A 13,253-nucleotide genomic window follows, 5' to 3' on the forward strand; every position below is an offset into this window, starting at 1 on the left:
ATACCTGCCTCTTCCAACATGCGGCCAAATCTACCATTGGCTGAATCTTGGCCAACTCTTTTTCAAGCGTTAATCTATTGCTAGCCTCCATCTGCAACGCCAAGGAGCAACAGAAGCTTGAAACAAGCACACATTTTCAGCAAATATTCCAGGACAACTTTGTATTTAAGCCCAGAACATGGATTCCCACGCTGTGTAAAGTTAGGCAAGAATATATACAGACCGAACACTGATACAGTAACAAGATGCTGCAGTTAACGTGAATACCTGCAGTTGTGAACGGTCTGTTACCCTATCACTACTCTCGTGACCATAATTGTTTAACAATCTGATTAGGAATATGTAAACCTGATGTGACAAAAGTACTAATCAATGTCAAACATTTCCTTTTCCAACCCATCTTTTCTTTTCGGCTCATCAGGATGTCTAGAACGCTGAGCAATCTCTGTTGAACCATCCGAACTAGTTTCCTGTCCATAAAAGCGGAAAAAGGACGTAAAGAGGCAAATTGATTAAAAAAAAAAACATGCCATCTAAAATGCAAGAGCACCATCTTATTGAGTGACATTATGTATGTTAAATGATTTGTTTTTCTTCATTTCATAATTGGGTTTTATATGCTCCTATTGTATTACTTCTAGCAGCTTTTTCTCACATGGGTCTAAAAAAATCATTTTCGTTTTCTTTACCCGAATCTGCTTTAGATGTTTCGGTTCACCGAATTGTGCCTCGTTTCTACTTTCTGAAACTTTACTCCAATGATTTGGTATAACTTGTAAGACAAACTTGATCCTACTCAACAAAATACCAAATGGGAGGCTCAACTCAATGCCTCAATGGTAATCCTAATCACCATAATAAAGTATAGAATCCTCAGGTATTTGGTCACTTGCGTTGTCAGAACCCAAGTAAAATATTCTGGGAATAATTTAATTCACCTGCGTTTACACTTTATACAAGAATAACACAAGTTAAAAGCTAAGGTCTGCTCTGCTCTGCTCTACTCCCCTTGGAATAAAACAACCACTCCCCTGCTACACACTGCTCGGAGAAGAAGGAAGGGATTGAGGAGAGGGGGGGGGGGGGGGGGGGGGGGTTAGGTGGTTAGATTTATTTATATATATATATATATATTAGAAAAGGGAGAATGTTAAACCGATTTACTTATATAAGACTATTATTTGCTTGGATAAAAAAAATGTAAAGGTATGCCAAAGTCAGAAAAGTTAAAGGATCCAAAACAACTTGTTAAGACTGCAAAATTGATCTTTCACTCCAAACCGCAGGAATTAAACGAAGGCGGCACCGAAACACAAGACTTCTCTCAAAGAAAATATCTGACTCCAACATGGTGGGTGGAGGATAATCTACCCAAAACGACCAAAACCTCAAACCCAAATTGCATATACGTACATACATACATACATACATATATATATTTGCACATATTATATATATATATATATATATATATATATATTTGCACATATTTGAAGACAGTGAATTGCTTTGATTTGCTACCTTATTTAAAGCCAAACTATATCACAAAGGATATTAAATCTTCCAAAGAAGAATATTCCCAAAATAACATCAATTTCATCTACCAATTGCACCCACAAATTACTTGGTGTTTTAGGAAGCGTAATGTCTTTTGCCAAACATTCAAAGAACCACTTGAGCCATCACTTGCCCATCTTTACTAATCCCAATATATTTCTCTTTATAACCAACAAATAAAAATTAATCACAAATGTTTTCAAAATTTGAGCTCTATTTTGATGAATACTTTGTTGAATAATGCTAATATGTCAACTTATTTTATCTTTTTATTTTGACCGTTTATATATTTAATTTTTTTTATTTACTAATAAAAAAATGATTATTAGAATATTAATATTTTTTTATTTTTTAAAAATATTTAAAAATAAAAAAAAAAATGAGAAAACATGATCACGGCCACTGCTGGACGGCAGCATCACTTATAATTTGATTGCTATATACACTCGGCAATCTGAGTAACCAATCAGAATCATTCAATCAAGTCAAGTCAGACTGTTCAAATGGATTCTCTCTCTGTTCAAAGTATTTACAATAAAAAATATCAGCATCTAATCAGAACCGTCAGATGTGATGAAAAACTTGCCCAAAATTGACTTCCCACACCTCCATCCCTCTACTCTGCTCAAAATTGTCCACTTCCGGTCACCTCACCGTCAACCAACTCTTCGAGCAATTCCAATTGGGTAACTCATCAGCCGCCAGCTGCCGGAGCCGATCCATCGGAGAACAAAAACGCGACAAAGCCAACGAACCGACCCCTGAATTCATCACCTCCCACTCAAACACTTTACCAGAATTCGGTGACGACTCCGGCGAGACCACAACCGAAGACTGCACCGACACCCATTCTGGAAAATCGAAAGGACTTCTGGGTGACGAAGACGTCTTCGATTCATCTCTGTCCTCCAATGGAATAGCGTCATGATCGTTATTATCATCAGCAGCAACGAAGGGATGGTCCAGGAGCATCTCAGCCGTCCATCGCTTTCTCGGATCTTTAAAGAAACACTTCCCGAGAAAATCTCTCCCCTCGAAAGACAATTCCTTCGGGACTTGCGGCACTTCCTCACCAACCCCAATTCGAATCAGAAGCTTGCAGATATTGTACTCGGCCCCACAATTCCACGCCGGCTTCCCAGTGAGCATCTCCACCACCGCGCACCCAAGAGCCAAATATCCGCAGGCGATTCGTACTCACTGTCGTTAACTGATTCCGGCGACATGTAAAGGGGAGTTCCTCTGAACTCGGCTCTGTTTCCTTCTCCACTCTGTTCTTGCTCTGCTTTTTTTGCCAGTCCAAAGTCCGCGATTTTGATGGCTCCATTGCCGAACACAAGGATATTCTGAAGCTTTATGTCGCAGTGAACGAATCCTTTCGCGTGAACATCACGAAGCCCTTTGAGTACCGACTTCACGTATCGCCTAACATCGGACTCGGGTAACGAGCCGCCGCGGTTCTGGAGCTGGTCGGCCAAACTACCATGAGATGCGTACTCCAAGAACAGGTTGTACAACTCCTCGCCGTTCTCGACGCTTTGATCATCTCCAAGACACCGAATTACTTGGGGGCAAGTGGATAGCTGATCGAGCACTTGTTTCTCGTTCTTCAGCGACACAGAGCGGGAAGATTCGGAAGATTTCACGACCATTAACGGAGAAGCATGAGCGGAACCGTTTCTGGGTATGGCTAAATTCACGGTTGCAAAGCTTCCATGACCCACTGGTTCACCCCGAACCCACTCCATGGACGGCGCTCTCAAAGCGATTTCTTGGTGTGGTTTTCTTTGTGAGGAAGGAAGAAACATGAACATGCAAGTCACCAACAGAACTCTGCTCCAACTTGGACTACAAGCAAGTTTCTTGCATATATACATGGGAATAAGAATTTTATTTTTTAATTTTTTTAAAAAATATATACAATCAAAGGGGTACGAAAATATAATATTAATATTAAAGCACATAAATATAATAGAAGCACGTGATAGGCGAGCAAGATATTCTTGGCTCCACGCGGACGGAATAGTTTCTAAACGTGGTTGATAATTACGGTAGGGAAAGATCCTTTGGAGATATCTTTTCTTTACTCAAACTTGCGCGGTCTTGTATGGTATGCGGTCTTGTACCACAGAGGGACTTCAACTACTGCATATCTCACTATTTGATACTATTTGATTGAGTAACGTTACATATAATTTTAGGTAGGTATAACAATATAGGATACGATTTGTTAATTTATTTGATTGAGTAACGTTACATATAATTTTAGGTAAGTATAACAATATATGATACGATTTGTTAATTTAACACGATCACGGTACTAAATTAACAATTTTGAGTTTAATGTTAATGGGCTACTTAATACGAAATAAACTTATTTTAACCCGTATAGAATTTATTAATTGTTTTTATTGTTGAGATTGTAATTTTATACCTATGCTCGTATTTGTTATTGTATGGCTTGTAATGTTGATTTTATTATATGTTAAAATTTGAAAAATATTGACATATATTTTTTAAAATATTGTAGTTATTAATAAATATAAATTTTAACTTTTATGTGAAATTATATTAATCAGGTCAAATGAATTATGTGTTTTAGTTTAGCCCATTTATATGAAACAAACGGGTTTAAATGATTCATGTCATGTTAATATGTTTCTAATTAATTATTAAAAATGTTAAAACGAGTGATACGACACGACCCGTTAAGTAAATGAATTGGATTAGGATTTGGAAGTTTGACACGTTTAGCTTAACGAGTTGTGTTTGGATTGACTAATATAATCGAATGTTCATAACTTGATACGACACGATCACAACCGAAAACACAATTTTCCACCCCTAGTTTTAGGGTGTGTACTACGCATTTTTTTTTTTTTAATGAGGTCCATCATTAGCAAACTGATTTTTTTATGTGGATCATAAATTTACCTATATTTTTCAAAGGAATTGTGATGGACTTGCATATCTTAAAATTATAAATATTATTGCTTAATCTAGTTTGTTTTTGTTGACACGAGACTCAATCGGTTGGTGATATGAATCATCAGGTCGATTATGTTTTCTTATACTCAATAAGTAGATCTAACTAAATTGTCACGAGCATGAACTAGACTCGAGCAATTTTGATCACAAGTTATTTACCTCCACTAATGTTATCAAATCAATGTATTAATATTAATGAATATAAGTAGTATTATACATATTGGCCCTCTAATAATTTAATAAATTATTTTAATAGCCGTCACGGTGATCAGAAGATCCTATCCATCGTATGAAAGTGGAACCAAAAACAACTAATAATAGTCTTAACCACGTGAAACTCGTTAGTCTAAATCATTTAATAAAATAACTAATAGCTTGAGAAATCAGAAGAAAGAAATATAAAGTAATTAATAGTGATCACTATTGACGGTTCAGCTGATTGCACGTGCGGGCTCATTTAAGTGGCAACACACGAGAATTTCTTACAATTTTATGTCTCAAGTGCCTTTTATAATTTGAAAAAAAAAACTAATTAATGTAGATTTTATATATAAAAATTACACCAAGCACCAATACTTTGTATAATGAAAAATTGTACTCATCATTCCTACACTATATACCTGCTTTTATTTTTTATTTTTTAATTTTTTTTCTTAACAAGTATGTGGTGTAAGGATGATGAACATAATAACTTAATTAGTTTAGTATAAATAAATAAAAAATTAAAACAAAGATAGTATGCAGTGTAGATAGTTAGATGGCAAATTAGCTCTTATTATATAATATTGCTCCAATTATGACGCAAGTTACCATGATGAATTTAATCAAATAAGGAGATTAATGCCGAATGGTTAATTATAATAAGAAAGGTCAATCGACCCACGAGGTTGGTATATATATATATGGCAAAAAGAAGGTAGCTATAGGCCTTGCAAAGCGTGTCAATATATAGGTATATACAAACAAATTAAAGAAAAATGTCACTTTGCCTACTTAACTTGCCTCTCATTTTGACACCTTATATATTTTATTTTTTATTTTTAAAGTTTGTTTCTTTACTTAATAATTAAGGAAGTGATTATTAGTATATTGATATTTTTTTACATTTTTTTTAAAATGTTTTAAAATGATAAAAAAATATTAATAAATAATTTTAAAAAAATAAATGGTGATTTTGGCCTAGTGGTAAGTTACAGCGGGCTACTCTAAGCGGCAGAGTGGCACCACTCTAAATTAAATTACTCTTGAAGAGGATAAAATATCCAAGCCTAGCCCACCAGGCCACCACTAAGAGATAAGAGGAAAAGTAGAAATGTAAAGGAGAAGAGTATGTCAGGAGGCAATGGGGGCAGTGTTAGGAGAAAGTAGGAAATGAAGAGGTGGTCAGAAGTGCAAAGTGGACTTCCTCACCACTACCAAGGCGCATGCGAGATAGATTTCTCTTCCCCAAACTCTCGTGGACATAGACATTATGCTAAATCACGTAAATCTCTATGTCTCAATCTCTTACTTTTCTTACATTTGTTTTCTATACACCTCTATAGATGTACGCATCGACATCATACGTCAACACCAGACCCTTACGGGGGGTACCAGACCACACCGATCGAGGTCCGAATCGTCATAGCGGGTCAGAAATTACTTTTTCTCCTATTCCGACCTGTTGTACGATTTTTTACGCATCAATAGCCCCCCACTCCACTCTTTCACACTCTTTGCCAAAATAAGGTACGTAAAGGGGGCCTGGCCTAGTCTTGTTTGTTGCTTGAAGAAATAGAAACGATATTGTTATTAATTCCTCTATATTCTAATTAACTGGATCCACAAGAAGCTAGCTGGCGATATTATTGATTTCGATCTCATGTTACTATATTTTATAGGGGACCTGCTAATTAACTAACGAATACGTACGACTAGGATCAGTACGTACTACATAACTTTGCTTTCTGCGTGGGTCAAAGATCGATCTTCGAATTAAGGCGTACATATATACGTGTATCATATGTGTAGAATATTGGCATTGACCAACTATTTTGATTTCAAAACCTAATTAATCCCTGATGGGGTTTATCTATATTATATATAATTAATGTGCACGATCGAGTAGATCATTATTTATGTGTACGTATATATAAATAAATGAAAATAAAACAGTGTACACCCACACATTAAGCCTGGCTAAACTAGCTTGTTGCGGTTGGCATGGGTGGCGATCGATCACTGTTCTCGATCTACAAGCTGATAGAGTGATAGATCAGCGCGCAGTACCAGAAACTTTGGACCCAACTCGATCGCTTTCAACCTAAAATGCATGTTTATCATTTATTCTTAACAAAATGGATGTGTTGTAAATTAACCAAATCCAAATCCATATTTTAAAAGGAATTAGAATTCATATTATAACTGGAGTACTCTCTTTAATTGAATTATAATTAGAAAGTGGCTGAATATCTATCTTCCAAACAATATATATATATATATATATGTATATATATAAGATGATCTCATTTACTACCTTCATATGTACTATAAGTTGAGTACTACTAGTTGTCTATATAAATTTATTTCGATTATAAAACTATTTAAAATATATCACATCATCAGTACGTATGATAAAATTGAACATAAAAGATCGCATTATAAGTACTCATCATGAAATATTATGGTTGCAATTTATACATTATATTATAATGTTCATACCATCACGTCCCTCTCAGTCATGTGAGCAACTAGGTCATCATGTTCGATCGGCGCCTTTAAATAAGATACATTAATCTACACGAAATTTGAAAAAAAATATATATATATTTTTATTGGTTTGGGAAAAGAAGAAGAAGAGATATATCTAATTTTAATTTAAACAGTTACTTCATATATATACGTACGCACACTGGAAAATGAAAACCCATGCAGTACCCCGGATTTCCCAATCTGTGAGCTGCTGCTAGCTAGCTAGCTAGCTGGTCACACAATATCATCAGCAAGCTGCCAGTGTGAAGAAGCATAGATATGTCAATGCAGCAGTACTCTACACACGATGAACATAACTTAATTAGATGAGTAAAGTAGGGGACTGCATCGAGTTCACGTTATTGGTCTGCAAACACTAGATAACCACATGTGACCACGTTCTTCATAGATAATCATGCAGAATATCATGTCTGTTTGCATGCACCTTGTTTTCGGCCTCGGGACCCAACTTCTGATCTCATGTGTTTGCTTCCTACATTAAGCCACAGAGTTCATAAAATCAGAATTAATATATATGTATATCTATATATAGCAGCCGTTTTTAGTTAAAAGGTTCAAGCACCAAAGCCCGCCCACCTCACGTGCTCAACTATATATCTTGCTGCTTATTTTTAGCTGAAAGGCAGCCCACTTGTACCTCATGACAGTCTGCAATTTAGCATCACTTAAGATGGAGACAAGGGTGCCGGCCAATCTTTACTAGTCATGTGTTATTTTCAAGCATATATACGTTAAACATTAAAACATGGGACAAAGCTTACGTAAAATCATGTGATGGGATATCTTACTTTTGCTCATCATTTCTCAAGCATTTCTTTGCATGGAAGTTTAGGGGAAAAGTCAATATTATTGGGTGCAAGTCGCTGGGTAAGGCATCCCATTGATCAGTACTCTGAATGTGCCTCGAATTTGCCGCTTCAAATAATTTTCTGGGGTGGTCTTTCTCTTGACAATCAAGTAGCACTACTAGAATGCTTTGGCAATGGCAATCAAGCTGTAAATAAAAGATCTAATTGATGTTTAAGCAATGCCGGCGCCCTCATGTGGTGCATGCATGCTTTAACTCCACAGCATGTGAAAGTTCACTTTATGACATTTACATGAGTTCGACACATACAGCTCCTTAATTTGCCTCCATCCAAATAAAAGACAAAGTAATTGGAAAAAACGTGATTTGCTCAATGATCATTCATCAGAAGAAAAAAGGATGCATGTATATAATGCTTTGAGTAGGTTCTTTAATTTACGTCTCCGTCGTATTATTTAATTATGATATTATTAATAATACCCTGCCCCGTTATTTTATGTGTTCATGCACGGTAAATTTATTAAATTAATTCAGAATTAATTGGAAATTAGATATGACTAATTAAAGATCGTGTAGAGTAATGCTACAGCTTTTCTCGAAATCCGAACTCATTATATATATGTTTTTCATTATTTACATAGGACACTAACTTCACTTAATGAGAAGTGTTAGGCTCTTTTTGGATACAGAAATAGTTTTATTTCATTTTATTATTATAATTTTTTTTAAAATTTTTCACACAAAATATAATAAACAATTCAACTTTTTCAAATTTTAAAACAACAATAATATTAAAAAATAATATTCTAACAATATTTTATTCAACTTTCAACTTTTATCTAAAACCATATCATCTCATCTCACTATTTAAACGGGACCTTAATTACAATTACAAAAAGACTTTACAAAAGTAAACTCACAACTTGAAATAATTTTAGATGATATATTAGATCTACTTTATAAGAGAATTAGTAACTTTACATTAATCTAATGTATCACGTCAAATTATATCAATTTGTGAATTTACTGTTATAAGATCTCACAAAGCATTTTTCTAACCTAGTTTGTTAGTGTTTAATCACAACTAGTGGTAATCGTGTTTAGACATAAAAGCAAGCACTACAACAAATTTGACTTTTAGGAATGAAATTATTTAGGGACGAACAAAATTTCAATCTTAAAAGTAATTTTTTGAGACGAAATTTAAATTTCGTCCCAAAAAATTGATGACTTTACAAATATCCGTTCAAATAGGATCTTTTGTGACGAATTAGATTGTCTCAAAAAGTTTTGTCTGTTTGAACAGAAAAAAGTCTATTCAAACAAACAAATCTTGGTGGGAAAGTAATTTATTTTGCCGGAGAAAGTTTAAAACCGTTCGAATGTAAATTTTGTTGTTCGAACGGAAAATATTTTAGTGGCAAAATTTGGCGAGAAGGTTTTTAGACCGTTTGAATGGAACATATTTAGTTCGAACATATTCAAACACCACATTTATAGATTTGAACATATAATATTAATATCGGTACATAACTCAAAATATAAAAAATATATATCATATATACGAATTAATAAATTAATTTTATGTAATTAATTTAAAAACATTTTAATGATTTCTTTTATGTTAAATAAGATTTTTAGTTAAATAAATATTATCAGTCATACACCATATAATATAAATCAATAATTAATCCAGAAAAGACAAAAAAAAATTAATTTATAACTAAAGTAAATTATCAAAACACCATATATAATGTCCATAGCTATAACAAAAAATATATAAATAAAAAATAGAAACTACTGTGACGCGAGGTCTCTGCACACATCCTCGAGTACTGAGCATGACCTGAGTTGCATTACTAGCATGAATCTCTGTACTTAACTCAGAGATGCTAGCAGTAATCTCTGTACGCAACTCAGACATGATAGTATGCACTGCATCGATCACCGCTGATGTGTGTATGTCAATCTCAGCACACAATATGTCGGCCATCTCCTCGCGAGTAGATATGCGTGATGTCTCAGCCTGTGTAGATGTCTCACCAACCGATACTCCAAGATCTCCCAGCTGTGCATTTCTCTGAATATCAAACCAGTCAGGAACAGGTCCAGGGAAATGAAGTCTCGAGTGTCCTGTGCTCCGTGACAGGGTGGTGCTGTTGATCGATCCCATCTGCTCCCGTGCACGCTCGACAACATCTGACATGACCCCGAAATGTAGCAAAAATCGAATGATTAAGAACCTGAATGACAGTATATCTGTCATAATGTACCGAACCTCTGATCGGATCCTCTTAAATATATACCACACAAGGTCGATTGGAATGCCACGAACGACCCGTATCATAAACTTCACTTGATCCATGCCAACCTCAATCTTTTGCTGTCGAGGGTTAATATTATTGACGATTATCAGATTCATGATCTTGAAGAAAGAAGATAAATCTGTCTACCTAATGCTCTTTGTCACATTGTACACTGGAGCATCTGGACCAACAATCAGGTCTCTGACCTCATGATCAGCGAGTGTATTGACCTCATATGTGTAAACTGGTCCCTCGTTCTGAGCGGTCTCTACATCATCTGAACGATCAGACTCTCTAGGCAGCAAGTTCGGATAGGCATCGACTAGTCTAGGAATACTGAGATATGCAACGAGTCAGATGAATTAATTGATAGAACAATTTAATAAAACGATGAAAATAAATTAATAAGCTAATATAAAATAATTGGTTCGAACATAATCTGCAATGGTCGAATAGACTTTATAACATTCAAAAGGACAAAAATTTGGTCGAACGAAAAACATCTTGTTTGAATCAAACCATTCAAACGTCACAAAAGTGGTCGATCGGATAGGTTAAACCAGTTCGAACGCGTTCGAATGAAAAACATATCGAGCTCGCCCATGGCTGAGTCAACTCAGCGGCTACGAAAACACTTAAAAATATATCGATTCGGTGGGTTTCTTTGACAAAATACATACTACTCTTCATTTCGAAATATCCTATGGTGGATTTGTAGTGTTCTACGGTGCCATTAATGAAAAATATATTTTTTCTAGAGAAAACCAATAAAATGATAAAACTTTAAAAATAAACGGTAAAATAATTTATAAAGAACATACATTTACTTTGGGTGGAAGAGTGTTTGAGGTGGTGATTACGGCGGCAGACGTCGGTAATTGATGGTCGTTCAAACGTTTTCTCTTGTTTTCAAACAGTTGGGGATGGCGGCGTTGAAATACCTTCGTCCATGATAACTTAAATGTGCATAATCGTTCGAACGCTATATTTAACCATTAGAACGGTTTTAAGATACTGTTCGAATGGTAGTATTTACTGATCAAATGATATTTGTTTCAAATTTAGTAAAAATGTATATTATAGTATATTATAATTAGTATATGTTTTAAATGAAATTTATAATACTATAATTTAGTATAATATATATACTATTATAGCAGATTATATATACTGTAATATATATAATATTATTATAGTATATTATACATATATATACTATGATAATATAATACTTTAAATGAAAACATAATAATATATATATTTTATTATAGTATAATAGTAATATATTATAATACTTTAGTATCAAAGTATTATATATGATAATATATATATATATATGATAGTATATATTACTAATATATATGATCTTACATTTTCCTTTATACTTTAGTATGGTATAACATTGTTGATACTTTATAGTATATTATTATTTAATATGTATAATGATGAAAATAAATATATTTAAACATTAAGGTGATACGTTCAAATTGTATCCATAAACCGTTCGAAAGTTATATTTGCATTTGAACCTATGAAAAAACCATTCGAACGGTTTATTACAGTGATGGGAAAATATTCTGCCAATTAATGACTCGTGGATTACAGTTCGAATGTACTTTAACCTTTCAAACGGTTTGTTGCAGTGGTGAAAAAATATCTCGTCAATTAATGACTCATGAATTACCATTCGAATGTATTTATCACTGTTTGAACTGTTTATTGCAGTAGTAGAAAAATATCCCGTCAATTAATAATTCGTGGATTACCGTTTGAATATATTTTTCACCGTTTGAATATGATTTTGCAAGGATGGTTAAAATAAACTTAATATTTAATATACTAAGGATACCTAAAATTTAATATACTAAAGATACTTAAAATACACTTAATATTTAAGATATTAAGGATACTTAAAAAATACTTAATATTTAGAATACTTAAAATACATAAGAATTAAAATACATAATTAAGATTTGAGGATTCTCGTATCTTCTATTCTCTTATCATCTTGTTTTTTCATATCTTGTATTGTTGTTGTGCTTTAATATCATATCTTGTACGTTGCATTGAAATAAACTTTAGACTCGTTCAAGAGTTATCAATCATGTTAAATGGGTGATTGATAACTCTTGAATTATTTAGAGTGAACAGTTTGAGATTATAAGATCATTCTCGCAAACTATTTAACTATATCTGTTGCATCTGACATTATGATTTTGGTAGAGTCATCCCTTATTATTCTCTGAATATGTAGTTTCGGTTATGATGCATTGATGTATTACTTGTCGGTTCGTACGACCAAACGAGCAAATTTGAAGAACTATGAGGAGATGCTGCCGAAATTTTGTTGAACGTGATAAATAATAGTTGGTAGGTTGACGATTATGATCTTACAATCCTGAATGAGATAGGTCCAACTATTTGGTGAAAGGAAGAAATTGCACAATATGTTAGATAATTGATTGTTTATTGATGCACGTGACTGTTTGCAATAAGATATTAGACATAGATAATAGTTGGATACAAGTTAGAGATTAGTTGGGTAAGGATTATAATGTATATGCTGAAAGTGTTAAGAAATTTTTGGAGTTCGCATCCTGTACAATTGGCAGTGACAGTCGTATTAGATGTCCATACCAACTTTGCAAGAATTTGTGTTCTACAAGATAGAATTGGTAAGAGAGTATCTGTTTGTCAAAGGTATTGACCAAGGTTATACCGATTGGGTCTTACATGGAGAACCGTATCCAACGTCATTCGAACTTTGAGATGAAGAAGAAAACATCGATAAAGATATATATCTTGAGGTTGTTGGTGACGATCCCGAAGAGGATATGGAGCAA

The 13,253-nt window shown here is 33.9% G+C and overlaps 1 protein-coding gene across 1 annotated transcript; it reads right to left on the reverse strand.

Moving 5' to 3' along the window:
- Positions 1–2,053: 2,053 nt before the first annotated feature.
- On the reverse strand, positions 2,054–3,409 carry LOC121247690 (mitogen-activated protein kinase kinase kinase 20-like). The gene is given in 2 exon segments (XM_041146098.1): positions 2,054–2,729; positions 2,732–3,409. Coding segments are annotated over 2 exon segments (1,167 nt in total). The 5' UTR covers positions 3,372–3,409; the 3' UTR covers positions 2,054–2,202.
- Positions 3,410–13,253: the final 9,844 nt, after the last annotated feature.

This window comes from Juglans microcarpa x Juglans regia, chromosome 1S (assembly GCF_004785595.1).
Source record: "Juglans microcarpa x Juglans regia isolate MS1-56 chromosome 1S, Jm3101_v1.0, whole genome shotgun sequence".
Classification (NCBI taxonomy): domain Eukaryota; kingdom Viridiplantae; phylum Streptophyta; class Magnoliopsida; order Fagales; family Juglandaceae; genus Juglans; species Juglans microcarpa x Juglans regia.